The sequence below is a fragment of the Lytechinus pictus genome, chromosome 10 (assembly GCF_037042905.1).
Source record: "Lytechinus pictus isolate F3 Inbred chromosome 10, Lp3.0, whole genome shotgun sequence".
NCBI classification, from domain to species: domain Eukaryota; kingdom Metazoa; phylum Echinodermata; class Echinoidea; order Temnopleuroida; family Toxopneustidae; genus Lytechinus; species Lytechinus pictus.
In genome coordinates, this window is record NC_087254.1 from 7,377,519 (window position 1) to 7,398,274 (window position 20,756).

The 20,756-nt window shown below is 34.5% G+C and overlaps 1 protein-coding gene across 1 annotated transcript in view; it reads left to right on the plus strand.

Moving 5' to 3' along the window:
• LOC129269684 (uncharacterized) overlaps window positions 1–20,756 on the plus strand; it is a 134,466-nt gene that overhangs the window by 45,823 nt on the left and 67,887 nt on the right. Inside the window, exons 26-43 of the mRNA XM_064105224.1 lie at window positions 1,162–1,275; window positions 1,732–1,845; window positions 2,956–3,069; window positions 3,952–4,065; window positions 6,212–6,325; window positions 7,406–7,519; window positions 7,997–8,110; window positions 8,615–8,872; window positions 9,890–10,006; window positions 10,816–10,932; window positions 12,684–12,797; window positions 13,728–13,841; window positions 14,421–14,534; window positions 15,071–15,184; window positions 15,722–15,835; window positions 16,996–17,109; window positions 18,271–18,384; window positions 19,971–20,084. Coding sequence (XP_063961294.1) covers window positions 1,162–1,275; window positions 1,732–1,845; window positions 2,956–3,069; window positions 3,952–4,065; window positions 6,212–6,325; window positions 7,406–7,519; window positions 7,997–8,110; window positions 8,615–8,872; window positions 9,890–10,006; window positions 10,816–10,932; window positions 12,684–12,797; window positions 13,728–13,841; window positions 14,421–14,534; window positions 15,071–15,184; window positions 15,722–15,835; window positions 16,996–17,109; window positions 18,271–18,384; window positions 19,971–20,084 — 2,202 coding nt within the window. The remainder of the gene's footprint in view (window positions 1–1,161; window positions 1,276–1,731; window positions 1,846–2,955; window positions 3,070–3,951; window positions 4,066–6,211; window positions 6,326–7,405; window positions 7,520–7,996; window positions 8,111–8,614; window positions 8,873–9,889; window positions 10,007–10,815; window positions 10,933–12,683; window positions 12,798–13,727; window positions 13,842–14,420; window positions 14,535–15,070; window positions 15,185–15,721; window positions 15,836–16,995; window positions 17,110–18,270; window positions 18,385–19,970; window positions 20,085–20,756) is intronic.

The window sequence follows — 20,756 nt, forward strand, 5'->3', positions numbered from 1 at the left end:
TTGGGATTATGCGCATTTAAGAACGCATATTTATTGTGCATGCTAAAGAGAAGAGACAAAATTTATGAATACAGATTTTGTCATATCTCTGAGAAAAGACAATGTTCAGAATACCGCCCCAGGAGCCAGTGGAGATTGGGCAGAATGGATGAAGTAGGTGCTGTATATCTAGTGCGTGTACTCGCTACCTGCGGAGATATTCTGAATTCTCTGTAGCCGGGAAGATAATAGAGTTTTAAAATCCTTGAAAAACTTTCTGCAGGGATCCTCAAATTAGCAAACATGCTTTAAAATGGCTGATATTGTGGACAACTTTCCCTTTGTTGTGTACACAAATCTTCAGATTTCCATCATTTGAAAGATAGTTTTGTAGATTTAAGGATCCCTATAGAAAGTACATTAACACTCTTCAGACTTTCTATAAATCTCTTATTTTATAACCAATACTGCTAAAACTACTTTTATATTGATCGTCTCATAAATTACTCTTCTTAAATTAATTCTTGGATTTTTGTTTCATTTAAGACTACCCCACTGTATCCATACAGGTGAATGATCACATATGCCTTGGATGAGACATAAAACCACAGTGGGGAAAGTAAACACAGCCAAGAATTACAAAACATAAATGTTAAACATCCTTTTAGTGATAACTTACTTCAACAATATCTTTTTTAGGAGTAAATACAAAAAAATGACTTAGCCAAGTAAAATAATAGAATAAAAAGAGAGAATAATTCCAGTTATACAGAAAACTTGCATCAGTTGGGGATGATAAATTAAATAATCATTAAGGTTGGTTGAAGCTTAAAAATTGTTTAATAATTCCAGTATTCTAAAATGTATTAAAAGACCAATTTCATGTAATATTCCACAGTGTGTGATGTTAGACAAATACATGAACAATATATTGAATGCTTTACATTATTTTCAAAGCAATATAAAATTTGAATAGCAATAATTTTCTCCAGTAAATTTTGCACTTCCTTGGTATTTGTAAAGTTGTACAAAATAATAACTATGCAAACAGTAGATAGTAAGTATTTTTCAAATAAATTCTTTGTAATTATATGTAGTTGTTTTTGTTATACATTGAAATAATAGTGGTGCTTTCTTTACATTAATTCTTTTCTCAACACTCTCTTTTCTTAAATTATTTAGAAATTAATGAATGTAATTCGTTGCCCTGTGTAAATGGCGGTACCTGTGTAGATGCTCTTTCAAGCTATGTGTGCAGATGTTTACTTGGTTTCACCGGAGTAAACTGCGAATCTCGTAAGTTGATCAGTGATATTAGTTTCATATAGAATTAGACCACTGGATCATCAACATTTGATTCGGCCAGATTTGCTTTAATTTCTTTCTCAATACTTTGTTGAAATATCTAAAAAGGTTGATGGTACTTTAGGAAACAATTGAATTTTTGCAGAGATTACTTGTTCTTTTTTTTCTGGTCAACTCCTAATCAATGTATAGCACATTTTCTCCTCCAAACCAGTTGATGTCCATAGTGGATCACACCTTGTGATATAATTACACCCTAGAGTTCGAACATAACACTAAACTGTGTAAAAGTAATAAGCAGAGGTGTTCAATTGAAACTAACACCCATGGGTGTTGAAATAACACCACAAATTTAGCACGTAAGTAAAATGACTGGTGTTGTCCTGTATGTACATCTACACCAATCAACACTAAAATTTTTGCTGTGTATTTTTTCTTCTTCAAAAGAAACTGATGAGTGTTCCAGTCAACCTTGTAACAATGGAGGAACTTGCTTGGATGGTGTAAACTCGTACGAGTGTAGATGTCCAATGGCCTTTGGTGGGATAAACTGTGAAACAGGTCAGAGCCAGGCTTATATAATATTTTGAATCGCAGTAAACATTTCCTGTTGAGCCACGATGGAAGTCAACAGCAAAACTAGTTTAGGCCTGTGAAACTGAACTTTTCTTGCAGATTGGTGAAATAATTCTTCACTAGCTTAATACAGACATACATGCCATTCAAAGTGCAGTTTGGGTATTTGTAATGATTCCTTTTCACTGCCACTTTTTGATGATATGATGAATACATGACTTGCTCTGTGTGAGTACTAACAAAGTATGAATTCAAAATAAGTATTTTTTTCAGAATTGAAACTGATCAAACATATCCCAAGTTCTTAGGCATACTTCAATAAAGATTTGGTTCTCATATTTACCATCTGGTCCCCGTCTTACAAAGAGTTACGATTGATCCAGTCAATCGTATCTATGGAAGGCCAGCAACATCAACATCTAAAATGCATGTTTATTCAAAAAATATTCTAGATATGATGCATATTGATACATTCATTGCTTTCTTGACAATTTGGTCTGTTTGCCTTTGTTTACAAAGGACATTTTGCACATTTCCTGTAGACAAAATTATACTGATGGATTTCCATAGAGTTATGATTGATTGGATCAATCAAAACTCTTTGTAAGACGGGGTCCTTGTCACTATGCTCCTTGAACTGATTTCCTGATTTTCCAATGAAATGGCATTGAACATCAGAGGAACCTAATTTCCTTTGGATTCTTTTGTGCACCTTTAGCAACGGAAACTGTTTGCCTCAAGTAAATCGTCAGTTGAAACTAAGCTTTGGCAGTCTCCGTGGTGTAATATATTAGCAAATTGTTTTTGTGTCTATTTATTAGTATCACCATGATCATTACACTATTCTAAATGTTAACAAATCAGTAGTGTACTAGTATTGTTATTGTTATTAACGCCTATTTATAGATGTATTAGTATTTTCATTATATTCATTGTCATATTTCTAATGTAATATTTTCTAATATATTAGTAAAATGTACTAGTATTGTTATTGTTATTCACTCCTTTTTATAGATGTATTAGTATTTTCATTAAGTAATATTCGTCATATTTCTCGCTATCATCACTTAATCCACGATTGGATCACTACTGCAGATATCAATGAATGCTCATCGGGACCATGCATTAACGGTGCCACATGCTTTAATCAGTTGGGGTTCTTCCGATGTCAGTGTCCTGCAGGGTACGAGGGACCAACATGCGCTACGGGTAAGTCAGTCTCAATAGCCTTCATACATATTTCGTTGAAAGGTGTTCAAATCCTGGAAAAAAGGCAAAAAGTCCATTCCCATCTCGCCCCCAAAAAATCATTTTGTACTAATGCTTCAGGCATGATAGAAAAAGAAAATGTGAGCATGAATTGAAATGCAAGGCCATCAAATGCGTAGGGTAGCATGCAGATATCTAATATTGTGAAACCGAAAAAGAATAACAATCTCAAAATAACTACTACTCTAAGCATTATCCAACTTGTCTATTTATAGATCAACTCTCGGAACCTGAATGAATAATGGTTACAAAACCCTCATCATGTTATGACCGTGATTCTGGGAATATTTCATGGAGTAAAATGACATATCTCTATGTTTTAGTAGTGTGACGGAGTTGGTTTGTAGATATTATTCAAATATATGTTATCATTGCGTAGGGCCCTCAATGAAGATATTTTCTAATTAAAGACATGAATGAATGAACAAATCAATAATAATTGTGCAATATAAGATACTGTTTGCTGGTTTGCATTGTTTTGATACTACATATTTTTTTTCTAACAACGCTATAAATAACGATAAATAATTTCAATATTAATTATTTTTCAAAGTCGCAGTTGTTGACGAACAAATAGAAATAAAAATTATCCCCCAGTAAAAACCATTTCATGAATCTAAAACCAATCAGAATACATTTCTTTAATATGAAAAAATAATTATTTTGTCATTCATTGGGTGTCTTGGTATGTATTGTAGATTGATCTCAATGTAAATGCATGCATTGTAAGAAACTGTGTGGAACCTAAATTAATCAAATCAATCAAATGGATGTTGTGTTTCAGTTTGTATCATCTAGTAATTTTATGTATTTTCCATCCAGACATCAATGAATGTGCAAGTAACCCCTGTGAGAATGGCGGAACATGTCGGGACTTCCCAGGGATATACATTTGTAACTGTGTCCAAGGTTTCTCTGGTATACGCTGTGAAATAAGTAAGTATTGACATGGGCATGAAGCCTGAAGCCTCACCGTAATTGTGAATTCATTCCTAATTTCCCAATACACACATGACACACATAAAACATATCTATTGTTGCCATGAACCCAACTCGCTGTTTGTGAAATAATTTATCTGTCTGTTATTACGGGTTGTGTGGTCCAGTGGTTAGAGCATTGGACTCATAATCGCAAGGCTGTGAGTTCGAATCCTCACTCTGCCATTGTCTCCACTTTGATAAAAAGGCCCGAGAGTAATATCTGTCATCTATAAGGTAAGCCATTTTGACTGATTAACCTAGACGGAAAATGTTTCCTAGGTAATTGGTTACCGTATTTTCCGGTATATAAACCGCGGCCGTGTATAAACCGCACCCCCAATTTTTTACTCTTGGAAAAAAAGAAAAAAAAAATTGAGGAAACCAGAAATAGTGAAATCTGTGTCATATTCTATATATTTGAAGGAATATCTTCATGCATTCTCCGTGATACTGAAGCAATAAAATATACGAAAAGATATTATTTGTTCGATGCAAAGTGTTTTCACTTCGACAATTTTGACGCAATTATCTCGCTCATGCAATACACAGCGATAATGCCTGTGCGTGGTGCTGAGTCTACGGGCTGCTGCCGGCTGCCCCGAGCTCTGCCTCTGGTACGTCCAAAGTGATTCGTCCTGACGTATGAATTTTGCATAAATACTCATAAAACAGACTTATTACCTGTTGACGACGAATTGGGATTGTGTTTACTTAAGCAACTCAACACCATCACATGACCAAATAATTTGAGAACGGACTGTTGGCCGAGCGAGACGAGCAGTCACGTCGGCTTTTAACTTTTTTTTTCTGAGCATACATGGAGGGAGCGCATGCGCGTGGCTCGTGAGTCGCCGCAGCCAGGGGGGGGGATGGGAAGGGACGATCGGGCATTGCATCTTGCATTGATATTAAGTTTTTTTTTTAAATGAGAAAAATGATGTGATGTGGATGTGGATGAAATACAATTTTTTTTTAAATTGTTTTGTTGTCTTCTTGATATAGTACTGTTAATGATATCGTATATTATTATTTTGTAATGATATCGTATATCATATTAAGGGAACATTGAATATTTATTTCATATGGGGTATTAAGATTATTCTTTCTTGGAGAATTGGTGGCCCTGAAAAGGGCCCGCCCATAAAATGGGCCAGAGGATTTAAAATCCTATATTCTTTTTTTTCGGAGGGACTGATTCTCGTCGCAAAAATGCGACATTGGTAAATGGCGCGGGGTTGCCGCTTGTCGCAATTTGGCGACAATGGTCACGAAAGGGTTAGTTGGCAACGTTCTCCATTGCTGCAAAAGCAATCAATACCGGTAGATGGCGCTTCAACACGTACAGTCTTCAAGTTTAGTTAGCTGCACATTAGAAAGGCCTCGAGCAAGATTTCTGTTTCTTTCTGGGATTTTTCTTATTTTTGGTTTGGAAAAGCGATAGTAGGCAGCTTCAAAATTTAGTGCCCTACTGTTCAGTATTAGAGGTATGACATTAGCTGTCAATTACACTAGCAGATCGGTCTCAAACAGAAGAGGGTAAAATTTTAACTACGTCTACGGTACTGCGCGACGCTCCGCCTTCAGTTTCCCTGTACGTCGCTAGGCTGCGGCGCGCCCAGCGCCGACCAGCCATGCCAGCAGGCGCTACCGAGGAGCGCTCACCGAACATGGATTTGCCGTCCACGAACGCCACGACAAAAATCATTAAATTATGAAAAGAGAAAGACAGAGATGATGTAAAGTGAGTTTTATTTCATTCTTTTTACAAGTCCACGTTTCAAACATGTCACACATTCATTATATATGCTAAATTTTCGTCAAGTCAATTAAGTTTCTGAGGTCGGATTTCTCTGTGTTCGTGTATAAACCGCACCCCCCATTTTCGAGGTTTTCCCCGATGGAAAAAGGTGCGGTTAATACACCGGAAAATACGGTATATACCAGCCTGGCTTTTATCAGCAAAACGCTGTCCTTCTGAGTTCTACGGGAGTTACCAAGATATTAATGTATTCTTTGCTAGCACTTATTTCTATTGGCTATTCAAGTACCACTGTTATCAATCATATCAACACATGATGGATATCTTCATTTTTTTCAACAGACAATGATGATTGTCGAAATAACCCTTGCCTGAATGGAGCTACTTGCATAGATGGAGCGCAGTCTTTCACCTGCATTTGCCCATCAGGTTTTTCCGGAACGACGTGTGCTATGCGTGAGTTGATCTATGTCAGAAGCCTGTTTCATGGAGAATTTACGATTGTGGTAACATTGCCATGTTGGTAACTGCTCTGATAACATGTCCCCAGCAGTCAATCAATAAAAATATTTCCATGGTAATTACCCTTATGGCAAAGTTTAAAGGTCAAGTCCACCCCCGGAAAAAGTTAATTAGAATAAAAAGAGAAAAAACAATCCAGCAAATCACTGAAAATTTCATCAAAATTGAATGTAAAATAAGGAAGTGTTTTACATTTTAAAGTTTTCCTAACTTAATACATGCACAAGTAAGTGATATGTAAATGAGAGAGTTGATGTCCCCCATTCACTATTTCTTTTGTTTCTTATTGTTTGATTTATGCAATATTTCAATTTTCATAGATTTGAAAATTATGGACCCTCTTGTTTGAACCACAAAATGTTAAAAGAATGGTATATAGGCCTGCACATGTTCAGGGAGGAATGAAACTTAGCTTCACATGACAATGAGGGGAAAATTTTACTTATTCCATGTAATAAAATACAAAAATAAATAGTGAGTGGATGATGTCATCAGCCCCCTCATTTGCATACAGACCAGAATATAATATGTGAATATAACTATTTTGTCAAATTAAGCAAAATTCTTAAAACATCATAGCTTTCTTATTTTACATCCGATTTTGTTGAAATTTTCAGTATTATGCTTGTTGGATTTTTCTCTTTTTATTCAAACCAACTTTTTGTTGGGGTGGACCTGGCCTTTAACCATAATGGTCTTTATGAAACAGGGCCCTGGTTTCTGATAAACAGTTGCTCGTGATTGAAAGTTTTCAGAAAAGATAATGTGTATGATCCATATTAATTGCTTGTTTGAAGTCTATTAATCTCCATAATACAGGGTTACATACATTACATTTCAACAACAAAAATGGCATGTGTAATAAATTATGTATGAAATTTCTGTGTACTTGTATGCATTTTCTTCTGTTTATTAATGCCAAGGTAGGTGTTTGTTTTTTTAAATTATCAGATTTTCAGTTGTGAAGTTTTAAACATTTTTGTCGTCAATATTTTCTTGATATCTCATACACAGAATTGGACGCATGTAACCCACCACCTTGTCAGAATGGAGGAACGTGTACCAATCTTTTCCCGTCATTCCAGTGTGTTTGTCCCGCTGGCTTCACTGGAACAAACTGTGAAACAAGTAGGATATTATTTTAACATATAATACTGTTGTTCATTAGAAGTCGGACAAAGCAATATTAATTTGAGAGTGATTATCAAATTTATCATACAATGACATATACATAATTTGAAATAGCAAGTGTTTGAAATAATCGGCTCCACATTAGGATTCTTTTGTGTTTTAACCCTAATTCTCATGAAATTTTTGGAGTTATTTGTTGCATTTATATCCTTCTGCTTCCATCTGACAGATAAACTTTCAATTTGGTCCAAGTATGAATGCAATATGAACCATGATCTGATTATAGATTTTCAGTCATCAAGGTCAAATGTCAAAGATCACCAAGGTCATTACATACATTGAGATATCTTATCATGATAGTGGAAGAACCAATTGAAGGATCAACTTTAAGATTTAGCATAGTATTTAAAAGGACAATCACTTCTCCTTACATCACAATTGCTTGAAGACTTGTTTCCAATTTTCTTTTAACAGATATCAACGAATGTTCTAGCTTTCCCTGTGCAAATGGAGGAACTTGTAATGATGGTATCAATCAGTATACGTGTTCATGTACTGCTTCTTTCCAGGGTCCTAGATGCCAAATAGGTGAGTAAAAACGGAGTATACTCTTGGGGCCCATAGAATATAAGAGTTACAACTATTGCAACTTTGCCATTATGGCAACTACCATGGAAACCTTGATTGTGGATGGCTGTTGAGACATGTACCCTTGGTCGTTGCAAAGTGACATTAGTGGTTACTCTTTATCGAACAGGCCCTTATTTCTTGTTCTTTTTTACCTTTCTCATTTGATTCCTCCTGTTTATGTTATTTGTTATTATTACTGATATTGCTTTCAGTTATTTCAAATGATTGCACTAATACCCACATGTAGTTGTGTTCATGCTTCAGTAACTGCGGATAAATAATTTCAAACATGAAGTATCAGGATGAAAAGGACTTATCATTATTATTATTATCATTACTATCATCATTGCTATCATTATTACTTGTATCATTTATATTTACACTTATGTTATCAATGTTGTTATAATAAATATGACTAGTATTAATGCTATTTTTATTCTAATCATTGTTTTTTTTACACAGGAAGGAACATCCCACTCACTTACACCCCAACGCCCACGACACTTACTTTTGATTGGCCAGCACAACCTGGAGTCGTTCAATACAGGATATCTCTCCAAAATCTAGATGGGAGCCCAGCTGCACCTCCCCAAACAGTTTTCCAGACATCTGCAACATTCTCCGGCCTTGACCCCACCACAACGTACTTAGTTTCTCTGGAAACAACTGCAGACGGTGTAGACTACAATCTCAGTCGAGATTTTGGTACAACAGATACACGTGAGTTTCCGGTCTTTGGGAAAGCAGCAGGTTTAAAATGAAAACAGAAACTTAGATGATTTTAAAAAAGGTTGCAGAATGGATAACTTGGTATATATTTAGATTCCATCTCCCTTTAGTATTGGTATTGGTTTCTATCATTAGATGAATAAACCTTAATTTACCATTTCAAAACTAAGTTCACTTACCATATCAGCTAATTTTCAAGTCATTTGCTTGCAGTCCCAAATGTGTTTAGTTTATATCAGTGAGTGAATCGAGCCCATTGACAATGACTATGTCATTTAGAATGTGTGGAATTGTCATCGAAATGGCCCTTGAGTTAATCTTAGATGGTACATCTTGTGTAAAAGGACCGAGGAGAGTTAGAAATCCCATTGTTATGATAACATCACATTCATCACAAGAGTGATCACTGCCAGAAATTGTCTATGATAGAATTTATTTTGAGTGAGTGCTGCAAGTGAAAGAGAGAAAAAAACTATTAAATACAAATATATCTTTGATATACCATTGTGAATTCTAAAGTCTTAAGATTGCAGTACTGGTTTTGACCACCGTGAAATGATATTCAGCTTAGATTAACCCAGGTGGGTGTTTCATAATAAGATACGAATGACTTTACGCACGACTGGTGTCCCCTTCTTGTGCTATGTGATATCCCTAAGTAATTGATTTATGACCTAATAACATGTTTCAGTCGCACGTAAAGTCTTTCGCAACTTTACGAACAACTTTATGAAAAACCCACCTGTTACACATAACCTTTTTTTTTTTTGTTACCGTTCCTCTATCTGTTATGGATTTATCAGGTGGGTGTTTCATAAAGCTGTTCGTAAGTTAAGAGCAACTTTAAGAACGACTGGTGATCCCTTCTTTTGGTAAATGCTATATACCATTGGCGATGGTTTAGCGCTTAACAAAGGTTCACCAGTCGTTCTTAAAGTCGCTCTTAACTTACAAACAGCTTTATGAAACAGCCCCATGATGGTTATTTTCTTGCTCTTTCCTTTGCAGCACCATGTGATGTCGCACGTTGTTTCTTTGGAGGGACGTGTCGGGAAGATAGCACAGCAGCACGTGGTTATACCTGTGATTGTACAACTGGGTACACTGGTGACAACTGTGAACAAAGTAAAGAATTGCTCTTTCTTTTGAATTGAACCTTTAATGCTTATTCATTTATTAATTTGATTTGTAAATAAAGAGGCTTTGATAGGAGGAAATTATAATTTGTAAAAGAATTTTCTTCATTACTCCTATGTGTTTAAAATCGCATGCTTAGCCGTGAACCGGAATAGCCTGGTGGTTAAGTCGCTGCCTGAAAAGCAGTAGATGGCAGGTTTGAATCCCACTGGTTCCAATTTTTTCTGACTTATGATTTTCATTACAGATCAAGCATGCAATCTTAAACACATAGGAGTAATGCCCAAAATTTGTTTACAAACTAATTTGTTTTTGTTTATTATTTATTTATCTAACTTTATTATTCATTATCTATTGATTTATTTATTGATTTGTTAATTCTTTTATTCATTGTTTGTTTCATGTGTGTTCACATTATGCACAATCGCGTACATGAGAATACATTCCTCATTGCATAAAGAAAATATTGCATGTGAATATAAATATTGCTCATTAATATAACACACACATGTATTACATTATACCAGGCATGACATAACAGGTACAAGTTAAAAAGTATCAAAATAACTGAACACATTAGACCATGAAAGCCAAGATGACTTGGTTTTATTGGACTCTTGCTTGAAATATGTTATAAAATCAAGCTTCATTTAAGTTGATTTAACATAGTCTATTGTATGTGTGTGCACATTCATTGCATTTGATTTTGCTTAATACTTCTATTGGTTTGTCGGGGAATCATATTTTCAATCACAGATTAAAAACAAACAAAAGTAACCTCATTCCTTGTCTGATAGATATCAATGAGTGCTTAGTGACTGTTAACCTATGTGGGACTGGGAGATGCTTTGACACCTTTGGCTCTTTTATGTGTATATGTGACCCGGGCTTCCAAGGCACACAATGTGAACAGGGTGAGTATATGATATCAGATATATATGTTTCCATTACATTATTTCTATGTGAGTAATAACATGTAGTATATTTGTATATTGGTATGCGATGCTGGCTTCCAAGGCACACAATCTTAAAGTGATTGGTTAACATTGGTTTGAATTTAAAAAAATCTGAGCTAGAAGGTCACACTTGTCACCTGTGTCTGTGATATGTTACAAAAATGAAGCCCAGAAAAAATTGCGTTTGAAAATAATTATTTAGTGCTTCAAAAATTGAAATATAAAGTGACCGAAAACACCATCTTAATTTCATCCCATACACTTATGTGTACTATTTAGGTGTCTATAAGATGCCTATTTACAAAATCGGGGTTTGCCTTGTAGTTTTAGCTTTTCATTCTCAATAATGGTTGTTTTCAGGGTTTTTTAGTTCTAATACATGCACTTGTACACATGTTTCATCTTGGTTTGAGAATTTTTTAAATCGGCTGCTCACAAAGTTAAACAATACCTTTAATAGAGTGAGTATGATCTCAGCGTGATCTCTCCTGTTACTAAAATATTCAATACACATCAGGATAAAGAGGAAGAAATTTTACCTATGTAGATTTCATCCGTAATTCACCTTCATTTAAACCAATTTAAAAAAAGATGATCAATAAAACCCCCAAATTGGGAATGTGATTGAATCATCAAATTCATTGTTTTCACATGCACTTTTGCAATGTTAAAATGCTAGAGATATTCTCTATCAATCTCTATTCATTTCTAAAACATCAAATTTAGGAAGAAAAAAGTGCTATATCGCAATGAAATGAAAATATTACATAGACAAGGAGAAGAAAATTATGTCTAGATTTTGCTAAGTCTCTATCAAAACACTCTATCTATTCTAACTGGCTACCCCCAAAAAGAAATAACACCAAACAACTCCGTCAAAGTCTCATCTATGAACAAATCCAATGCAAAACGAAAAGATTAAAAAACAGTCCACTCCCCAACTTTGTTGATCTGTTAAATGGCAAAAAATAACCTTGATTACCGTAGTTTGTTTTGCTCACCCGTACTGAAGCACGTTTTCTCTTTTTTATGCAAATTTCTTAATAATCAAATATACACTTTCTTGCCGATCTCTTTCTTTCTGATTGCCCGTAATTTTTAGAGTCTGCTTTCGTTTGTTCTATTAGAAACCCAAATACATTTGTACGTTTGTAATAACTAATGGTCATTTATGCATTTCCTTTGAATCTATCATTCCATTAATTTCTTTTTATTTAATACAATGCAACATTAATGAGATTTTTACACATTTATGTTGTTTACTCATTAATCAGTAATGAATCTTCTAATACTTGATCTGTAATAAGATTTTTGCTGACTTGAATATGATTTTCTTTTGTTTTACCATTTGATTTCATTTTGCATTCTTATGTCTATATATGCAATATTTGATTCAATGCGATTTATAATTTCACTTACACTTAGAACTCCTTTATGTAATTAGATCCGTCATAATAAAAATCTTTGTGTAAATTAATCTACTAGGTATTGAATGATTTTTTTTAAATTTATGTACTCTTTGTAAAATATCTGTGTATGTTCTTATATTTTGTATATTTTAGCCACTCGCTGCCAATCACGTATTGCCAATAAACCATTACTATACTATACTATACTATACAATTTGAAGAATAAAAAAGGGATGAAGTAGGCCTACAAAATAATATTTAGTCCCACAAACATGCGTGATATGGTGTTTTGTTTTGCAGATATTAATGAGTGCCTAAGCAATCCTTGTCAGAATGGAGGTATTTGTGATGATGAACCCAATCGATATGTATGTCGATGTCCGCCAGGATTTACTGGGATTAATTGTCAAACTCGTAAGTAAATCTATTTTTAGTGACTGTAAAACCTCCTACTGCTAGTCACTTGTTGTGAATGGTTAATGAAATGAAATTCCTAGTAATGGTTAATCATACGTGGAATGAGATTAAAAAATTAGACTTATTCATAATTCACTTGTCAAAAATGTTTCTAAGACAGTGTATGAACAGTATTGTAATTCTAATTATTATATTTTTGTCGGGGAACATTTTTTGTTTATAATACCAAATTTGATAAGCATTTAGTCATAGAGGAAACTGCTACACAAAAGAAGTTTGTGTAGCAGCCTTAAAATATTGTGGAGCAAATTGCTATGCCATCCCAGGAAAATTATTCCTTGTTATCATTGTCAGGATCATTGTGGTTTATAGTATGGTGGTATTGATATTAGTATTGTTTGAATGCTATCTTGAATACTGCTTTTTTGTAACTAAATGATTTGTTTTGGGGTTTTTCTACATACAGTAATAAAAGATGTAGTTGCTCTTTGTGTTAATACTATTAATATGCTATTTATAAGACACTTCAAAGTCTGCAATGTATCTTAAAATCAATGATTCATAAAATGTAATAATTTTTTTGTATGATTAAGATGAAATTCAACCTTTCCTTTTTATTATGTGTGGGCACATGGTGGTCTAGTGGTTCTGACTCTCGCCTTTCAAACAGAGGGTTGTGGGTTTGAATCCTAGCCATGACGTGTTTTCCTTCAGCAAGAAATTTATCCACACTGTGCTGCACTCGACCCAGGTGAGGTGAATGGTTACCCGGCAGGATTAATTCCATGAATGCAATGAGTGCTGAAAGGCAGCTCAAGCTAAAGCCGGGGTAATAATAATAATGACAATGCGCCTCGGAATAGATTATTTCTAGATTGATGGCGCTATATAAATGCCTATTATTATAATTTTTTTCTTGTATTTCAGCGATAGATAACTGTGCAAGTGGTCCCTGCAACAATGGAGGCTCATGCATCAATGCATTTACTTCATTCTTCTGTGCTTGTCCTCCCGGATATACTGACTCACGATGTGAAACAAGTAAAGGATTTCTCTACTTTCTACAACATGTTTGATGTAGTGAACTAGAGATAATAATAAAACAAGCCTCAATATTTGAATTTGCTTACGTGAATGCCATTCTTCTCGTCAGCAGTGACAACAACATTTCTTTTTTATTTAAATTTTTTTTTTGAAAAGGATAAATGAGAGATATGAATTATTTTGATAATCGTTTTGTATGTTAGCAATAGAAGTAAAACTAAATTTAGTGACTTGTAAAAATAAATACTGATTAATTGCTTGAAAGATTTGATTGAATAATGTTATCCCATATGATCTTTTAGTCTAGATACTATACTACAATGTTTGCATCGTATAACAATTAGGTCACACAATTATTCAAGTAATTTCTATTTCAAAAGAGTAGTTAAAGCTGTAAATACACATCAATTATGGCTGTTACAGTGGGTAATTGATTGAGAAACATCAATATTTCTGAAATACTGTATGTAAATTAAACAGTCTGACATTCACTGAATTAGACAAATTAGAGATTTAATCATATCACTCAGCAGAAAATTTGGAAATTTGATATTATCTCTAATACTTACTTTGTAGACATTAATGAGTGCTTAAGCCAACCATGTCTGAATGGTGGAACCTGTATTGATGGAATTGCTAGCTTCACTTGCTCTTGTGCACAAGGTTTTGAAGGAACTAACTGTGAAAACAGTAAGTATCAATAACAAAATATATATGAATAAATATGATGTATGATCAATATGAGTCTTTATTGCAATGATGTGTTTGATTTAAAAATGATGAATATTCAAATTTTACAAATGTTGAAGAACTATGGACATAATTATAACTGCAAGTGAAATCATGACAAACTCAGAATTTTTTTTAAAGAAAGAATAATTATCTTGTAATAAAGAGAGTTCTGAACAATAATATGCATATGATGTACAGTAAAATGAAAAAAATTTGTGATAGAAAATCATGGCGTGTTTTTCTTCAGCAAGAAATATATACCCACATTGTGCTGCACTTGACCCAGGTGAGGTGAATGGGTCCCGTTAGGAAGAAATTCCTTGAATGCTCGAGCTCCGGATCAAGGTAGCCATGCTAAAGCCGGGGTAATAATAACTTTATCATGTTAAGCACGGCCTGCTGGGAGAGCAGTTTTCAGAACTGAAGTGGCTACCCTGGGTAAACTATGACATTATTATTAATATTATTATGGTATATAATTTTTTCTCTATTAGGAATAAGTACTTGCCTAAGCTTTCCTTGTGTGAATGGTGGAACGTGTACGGATGTTGCTACGGGGTATTTCTGTTCGTGTATCCCTGGATTTACAGGAACTAACTGTGAAATTGGTAAGCTATCCACTACGTGAATGAGAATACTGAACAAGAAATTTGTAACATTTAACCGTGCTATTTACTATCACAGTGAAGTAAAGCTGTAGAGGAGTAGATATATAAAACACAAAAATTTGAATCACATGTTTTCATCATTTAAGTCTCGCCAGCCTAGCAGAAGCGAGATATTAGTGCAGTGTTTTTAAGGGCTTCATGTGCTTTAGAATAGAATGTAATGTATTAATATTATTATTGATACGCAATCATAAGCATCCTCTGACCTGGCAGTGTACCATGAAGGCAAGCTTATAAAGGGGCAGCAAATAGTTGGGATAGTGAATTCACTAAATTTCTCTTGACTATGAGCCATTGTAACACGGTATAAATCGGTGAAAAAATACAATCACATTTCCCTTCCATATACATAAAGTATATAAAAAACTGGCAAAAATAATAATTTACTTGACTTTTTCAGCTGTATACCCTCTACGAGCCATGTCTAGGCAAAACCCCTAATAAATATTTGTTCCTTTTCTTTATTTTCAATTGTAGATATCGACGAGTGTGCTGGAAATCCATGCTTGAACGGAGGGATATGCTTTAACCTACTCAATCAGTTTACCTGTACTTGCCAAGGTCTATTCACTGGCCTACGATGTGAAACCCGTACGTATCCAATTGTAATATATAATCATATGCTTGCATTTACAAAAGAGTAGGCGTACTTCAGTACTTCCCCTTCACTTGATCCACGAGACTGCTTTGTTTAAGGCCAGCGATGGTAACTCTAGGTAATTCTATTGGTAAAATTTCACCCTGCGTATGCGCTGAGAAATTCCTGGGCCCCGTCTCAAAAAGAGTTGCAATTGATCCAATCAATTACAACTATGGACAGCCAGCAACATCAACATCTCTAATGCATGTTTGTTCAAAATATTTTCTAACTATGATTTATATTTATGCATTCATTGTTTTCTTGAAAATTCACTGTGCTTCTTTTTGTGTACAAAGGACATTGTGCAAATTTCCTGTAGAAAAAATTATGACACTGATGGATTTCCATAGAGTTACGATTGATTTGATCAATTGTAACCCTTTTTAAGATGGGGCCCTGGTCAGGCTTTCATCGCATGGTAATATTTTTGAAAAAATTAATAAAGAACAAACTTGTTGCTTTATAAGGCACCTTGTTAGTCAAACCAGAGTCACAAATACAGCAAAGGTAAAAAAGCAGTAATAAATACAGGCAATAATTTCAGGAAAATGCCAGGCAATTTTCTTTACAGATTCATATTATCAATGACAGATCTTCGTTGATTGGGATTAATCGGAAGTATGCCCCCTCTTCCCCTGCCCCAGTATCATGCACAATTGAAAAGAAAAACTTATAGACCTGATGTTGTCAGTAGAACTGTACTCAGAGTTATATTTCAAGAAATCTTTAAATCTATGGACGAATTGTTGTTTCTTGTTTTTCATGGTAACTCTCTTATGTATTGTATATACATCAAGGTTTTCTTATGATCTGCATATGATCTGTATTAAATCAACAGAAGTGATACTTGTATAAGTTTTCCCTGTCGAAATGGAGGGAGCTGTATCAACATTGCGAATGGGTATTTATGCGGCTGTCTTCCAAGCTTTACTGGTGAAAAATATGAAACATTTGAAAATAAAGCGTCTTGACGTCGCTGGAGCTTTATGCTTGTTTGCTCAAAGAATTCTTCCAATATGATGCAAATTGTTGATTATTTTGAATGATCAGTCTTATATGTATTCATATGGGTTTTCCTTTGATCTGCACTTTGTCTGTATTAAATCAACAGAGGTGGATACTTGCATAAGTTTTCCCTGTGAGAATGGAGGGAACTGTATCAACATCGTGAATGGATTTTTATGCAGCTGTCTTCCAGGCTTTACTGGTGTAAGATGTGAAAATGGTAAGATTGGTCACCCTATGAGAAAACCTATCACTCTTATTGATTTAATATATAGATAGTTTATCATCAGTTCTCTTTACACAGGGCCATGTCAACAAATAATACTAAAGAACTAGTAACCATAGTACTAATCAAAAGTTCTCCTTAAATAAAATAGCATAGCTTTTTAACCAAAGGTTTTGAGTAGAATTACTGATTGCATAGAGAAATATATGCACTTGCTGACTTCTGTGTAAAAATTAATAGATTTATCAAGTTGTGCATGAATGAGTATACCTTAAACACAGGAATATTAAAGTTTATTTAAAGTTTGCAGTAGACATTTTGTGCCATATTAAAAGTGATTTCAATGCATCCCTTTTTGTCTTGCCTGCATAGCAGAGCAAGACTAGAGGCGCCGCTTTTCCGACGCGGCGTTGTCAACATTGAAATCTTAACCAAGGTTAAGTTTTTGAAATTTCATCATAACTTAAGAGGTAAATAGACCTAGTTCATGAGACTTAGACATAAGAGTAATCAAGTATTACTGAACACCCTGCCTGACTTTCAGGTCACATGACTAAGGTAAAAGGTCATTTAGGGTCAATGAACTTAGACCATGTTGGGGGAATCAATATCAAAATCTTAACCAAGTTTAAGTTTTTGAAATGTCGTCATAACTTAGAAAGAATATGAACCTAGATCATGATACATAATCATAAGGGTAATGGTGTATCACTAAAGATCCTGCTTGAGTTTCAGGTCACATGACCAAGGTCAAAGGTCATTTAGGGTCAACAAACTTTGGGCATTATATGGAATCGCGTAATGCAGGCGAGACAGCCAGAGGCGTTCCACTTGTTTATTTTAATGTGTACTCAACCATGACCTCTTTGATTTTTAACTTAATGCCTACATGCTATGTAAGCTTCTGAATATGTACGATGCTATTGAATTAGTAGTAAATATACCCACTCCCCCCCTTTAACAAAAACTGAAGAAACATATATCTAACTGAGGAAGTATATGTAGTACCATTCAAAATTAAACTCTGTTAATGATTTTTAGACATGACTTGAATAAAATTTAAGTATTGATATTTGTTTGGGCAATTTGTTTCTGTTTCAGATAGCAATGAGTAAAGTAATACTCTATGATTCATTTGTTTGTTTACTCTTTCAGATATCGATGAGTGCAGTAGCAATCCTTGTTTTAATCAAGGTACTTGTATCAATCAAGTTAGCCGATTTTTGTGCCAGTGCCCAGATGGATACGATGGAACACGATGTGAAAATAGTAAGTTTAACTATGACCCTATCGCGTTGGGATAGACATCCCATATGTACATATACTTGTCAACTTTGATCTCAATACAACTGGCACCAGTCACCCACAATGTATGTTCCTTAGCATCATTATATATATTTGAAAAAAAAATGAGCATTGAGATATCTACAAATACTTAAATGCAGAAGAAAATATATGACTGGAAATCATCATCATCATCATCCGTTAAAGTACAGTCCACCAGGTTGGTGTATCATCGTAATTGTAGAATCATGCAGGAGTATGTACAGTGCTGTGGAAGATCTATTCTACGTACACGTGCGGTTTAAAAAAAAAAAAAATCAGCGCAGTCTTAGCGCAATTGGATTTTCTGCACCTCAGCCTTGAAGCTGGCTACTGAATTGCAGTTAACTGTAATGGCAGGGAGAATATTCCACAGTCTAATGGCATCAGGAATAAAAGTTTTCTGATAAGTAACAGTGGAAGTGCATGTGCAGTTGTGACTTATTAAATTGTATCATATGCATATTTCAGTTTGGAATTATAATTATTATTGTTTTTTTTTTCTTGAATGGAATGCAATAGGACAGGAGAAAAGGAAATTTCTAAGGATAGAGTAGATTAGAAGAATGTCCATTATTGTCCACTTCATTCATAAGTGGACACTTTGGTAGACATCTCTTGGTTGACTGCTTCCTCTAACTGATCGTAGATCTATGTTTATTTCCTTTAATCACACACCAGCAAAAAGTATTTTTTTTAATGTGAAAGCTTCCCTTTTTTTGACAATTTGAGGTTGCATATTGTACATTGTGACCATGGGGGGGTAGTCTTTTAGTCTTTTATGATGGAAAGAAAAACATCATTCAAAATTGATATAAATAACGTATTATGGACGAGATGATCATACATTTGGGGTGATAACCTTTTTTTTTTGCTTGTCAAATTTATTTTGGTCAAAATGACTTTAATTTCCAGCACCTGGTCCCCCCTACCTTTAGGGAGAGATTTCTGCCCTTGATGAGTATTTTTGTCACCATTCACAATGTGAAAGACCACCATTCTCTGCCAAAATAGGGTGTGATATCAAAATTCCTCTATCTGCAGGGAACACATAATCTTATTTCATGAAGACTTGTGATAACATATGCGTAATGTCTGTATGAATTTTACTATCAGCCAATATCACATTGGTTTATTTCAGTAGCTTAGGACTGTTTTTGAAAATTTGTCATAATAACAAGTTGCAAGATGAAGTGCTCCTGTATTGGTACAATCTAAACGCAATCAGTCTGGGTGCCCATTTCATAAAAGAGTTACAACTGTGTTAATAACTTTGACATTTTTTGTAACAACCATTGAAACCTTGATTGTTATTGGCTACTGAGTCCTGTTTAAATGGCCATTATCATAATGGCAGAATTTGCGTAGTCGGAACTCTTTATGAAATGATGTATGTCTCTGGACGTTGTCTATACTTGAATTATTACTTTTGGTGATGCATCAATTATTATTTATAGCATTAATGAATATTCATAGCATGAATCGATAATAAATTAGCTAAATTTACTTGTACTTTTTTTCTCTTATAACAGATATCAATGAGTGTTTGTCAAATCCCTGTTTTAATGGGGGAACATGCTTGGACCAAGTTGCTAGCTACAGGTGTATATGTACAGTAGCATTTACTGGGACTCGATGCACACAAAGTGAGTCTGAAAACAAATCCTGATTGCTTAATTTACTTCTACTAAAAACTTGTGATTTAGCAAATACAATTTTTACAAGTGGCATACCTGGGAAACCTTGTCAGGTGGCCTTGGGGTTTTCCCAAAATATTCTGACATCTAAAAAAAAAAATCAATGGTCACTGACATTTCCAGAAGCGATTTGCGGAAAAAAAAAATACTGACTTGGGAATGGTTTCTTCTTGAGAATAATGGAATCAACATAATTTATTATGTGTATGGCACCCCCCTCGTAATAAACAATATATTATACCTATGTACAATTTTTAGTTAAAGAGAAATTCCAGTAGTTGCAGTAAACACTGATTTCATGAGAAAGTCTGTAGAACCAGGCTTAATTGTCAGTATATCATCGAGGATCTAGATCTGGTACAGTTACATAAACTGAACTTTGTGAAATCTTGAAATCTACGCTGAATAATGTTCAGACTGAACTTCCCCAACACAGATAAGCGCACGTGGGACAGTGTATAATTATTGCTTTGAGCGTCGGGCCCGATGCTCTACCCGAATCCTGTGCTTATTTGCTGATCTCTCAGCAATTACACAATTTCTTCCAGAATCCTTTAGCACATACGTTTTATTTATACAAACAGACACTTTGGTGGTCATTTCATTGGATTCTGTACGAAC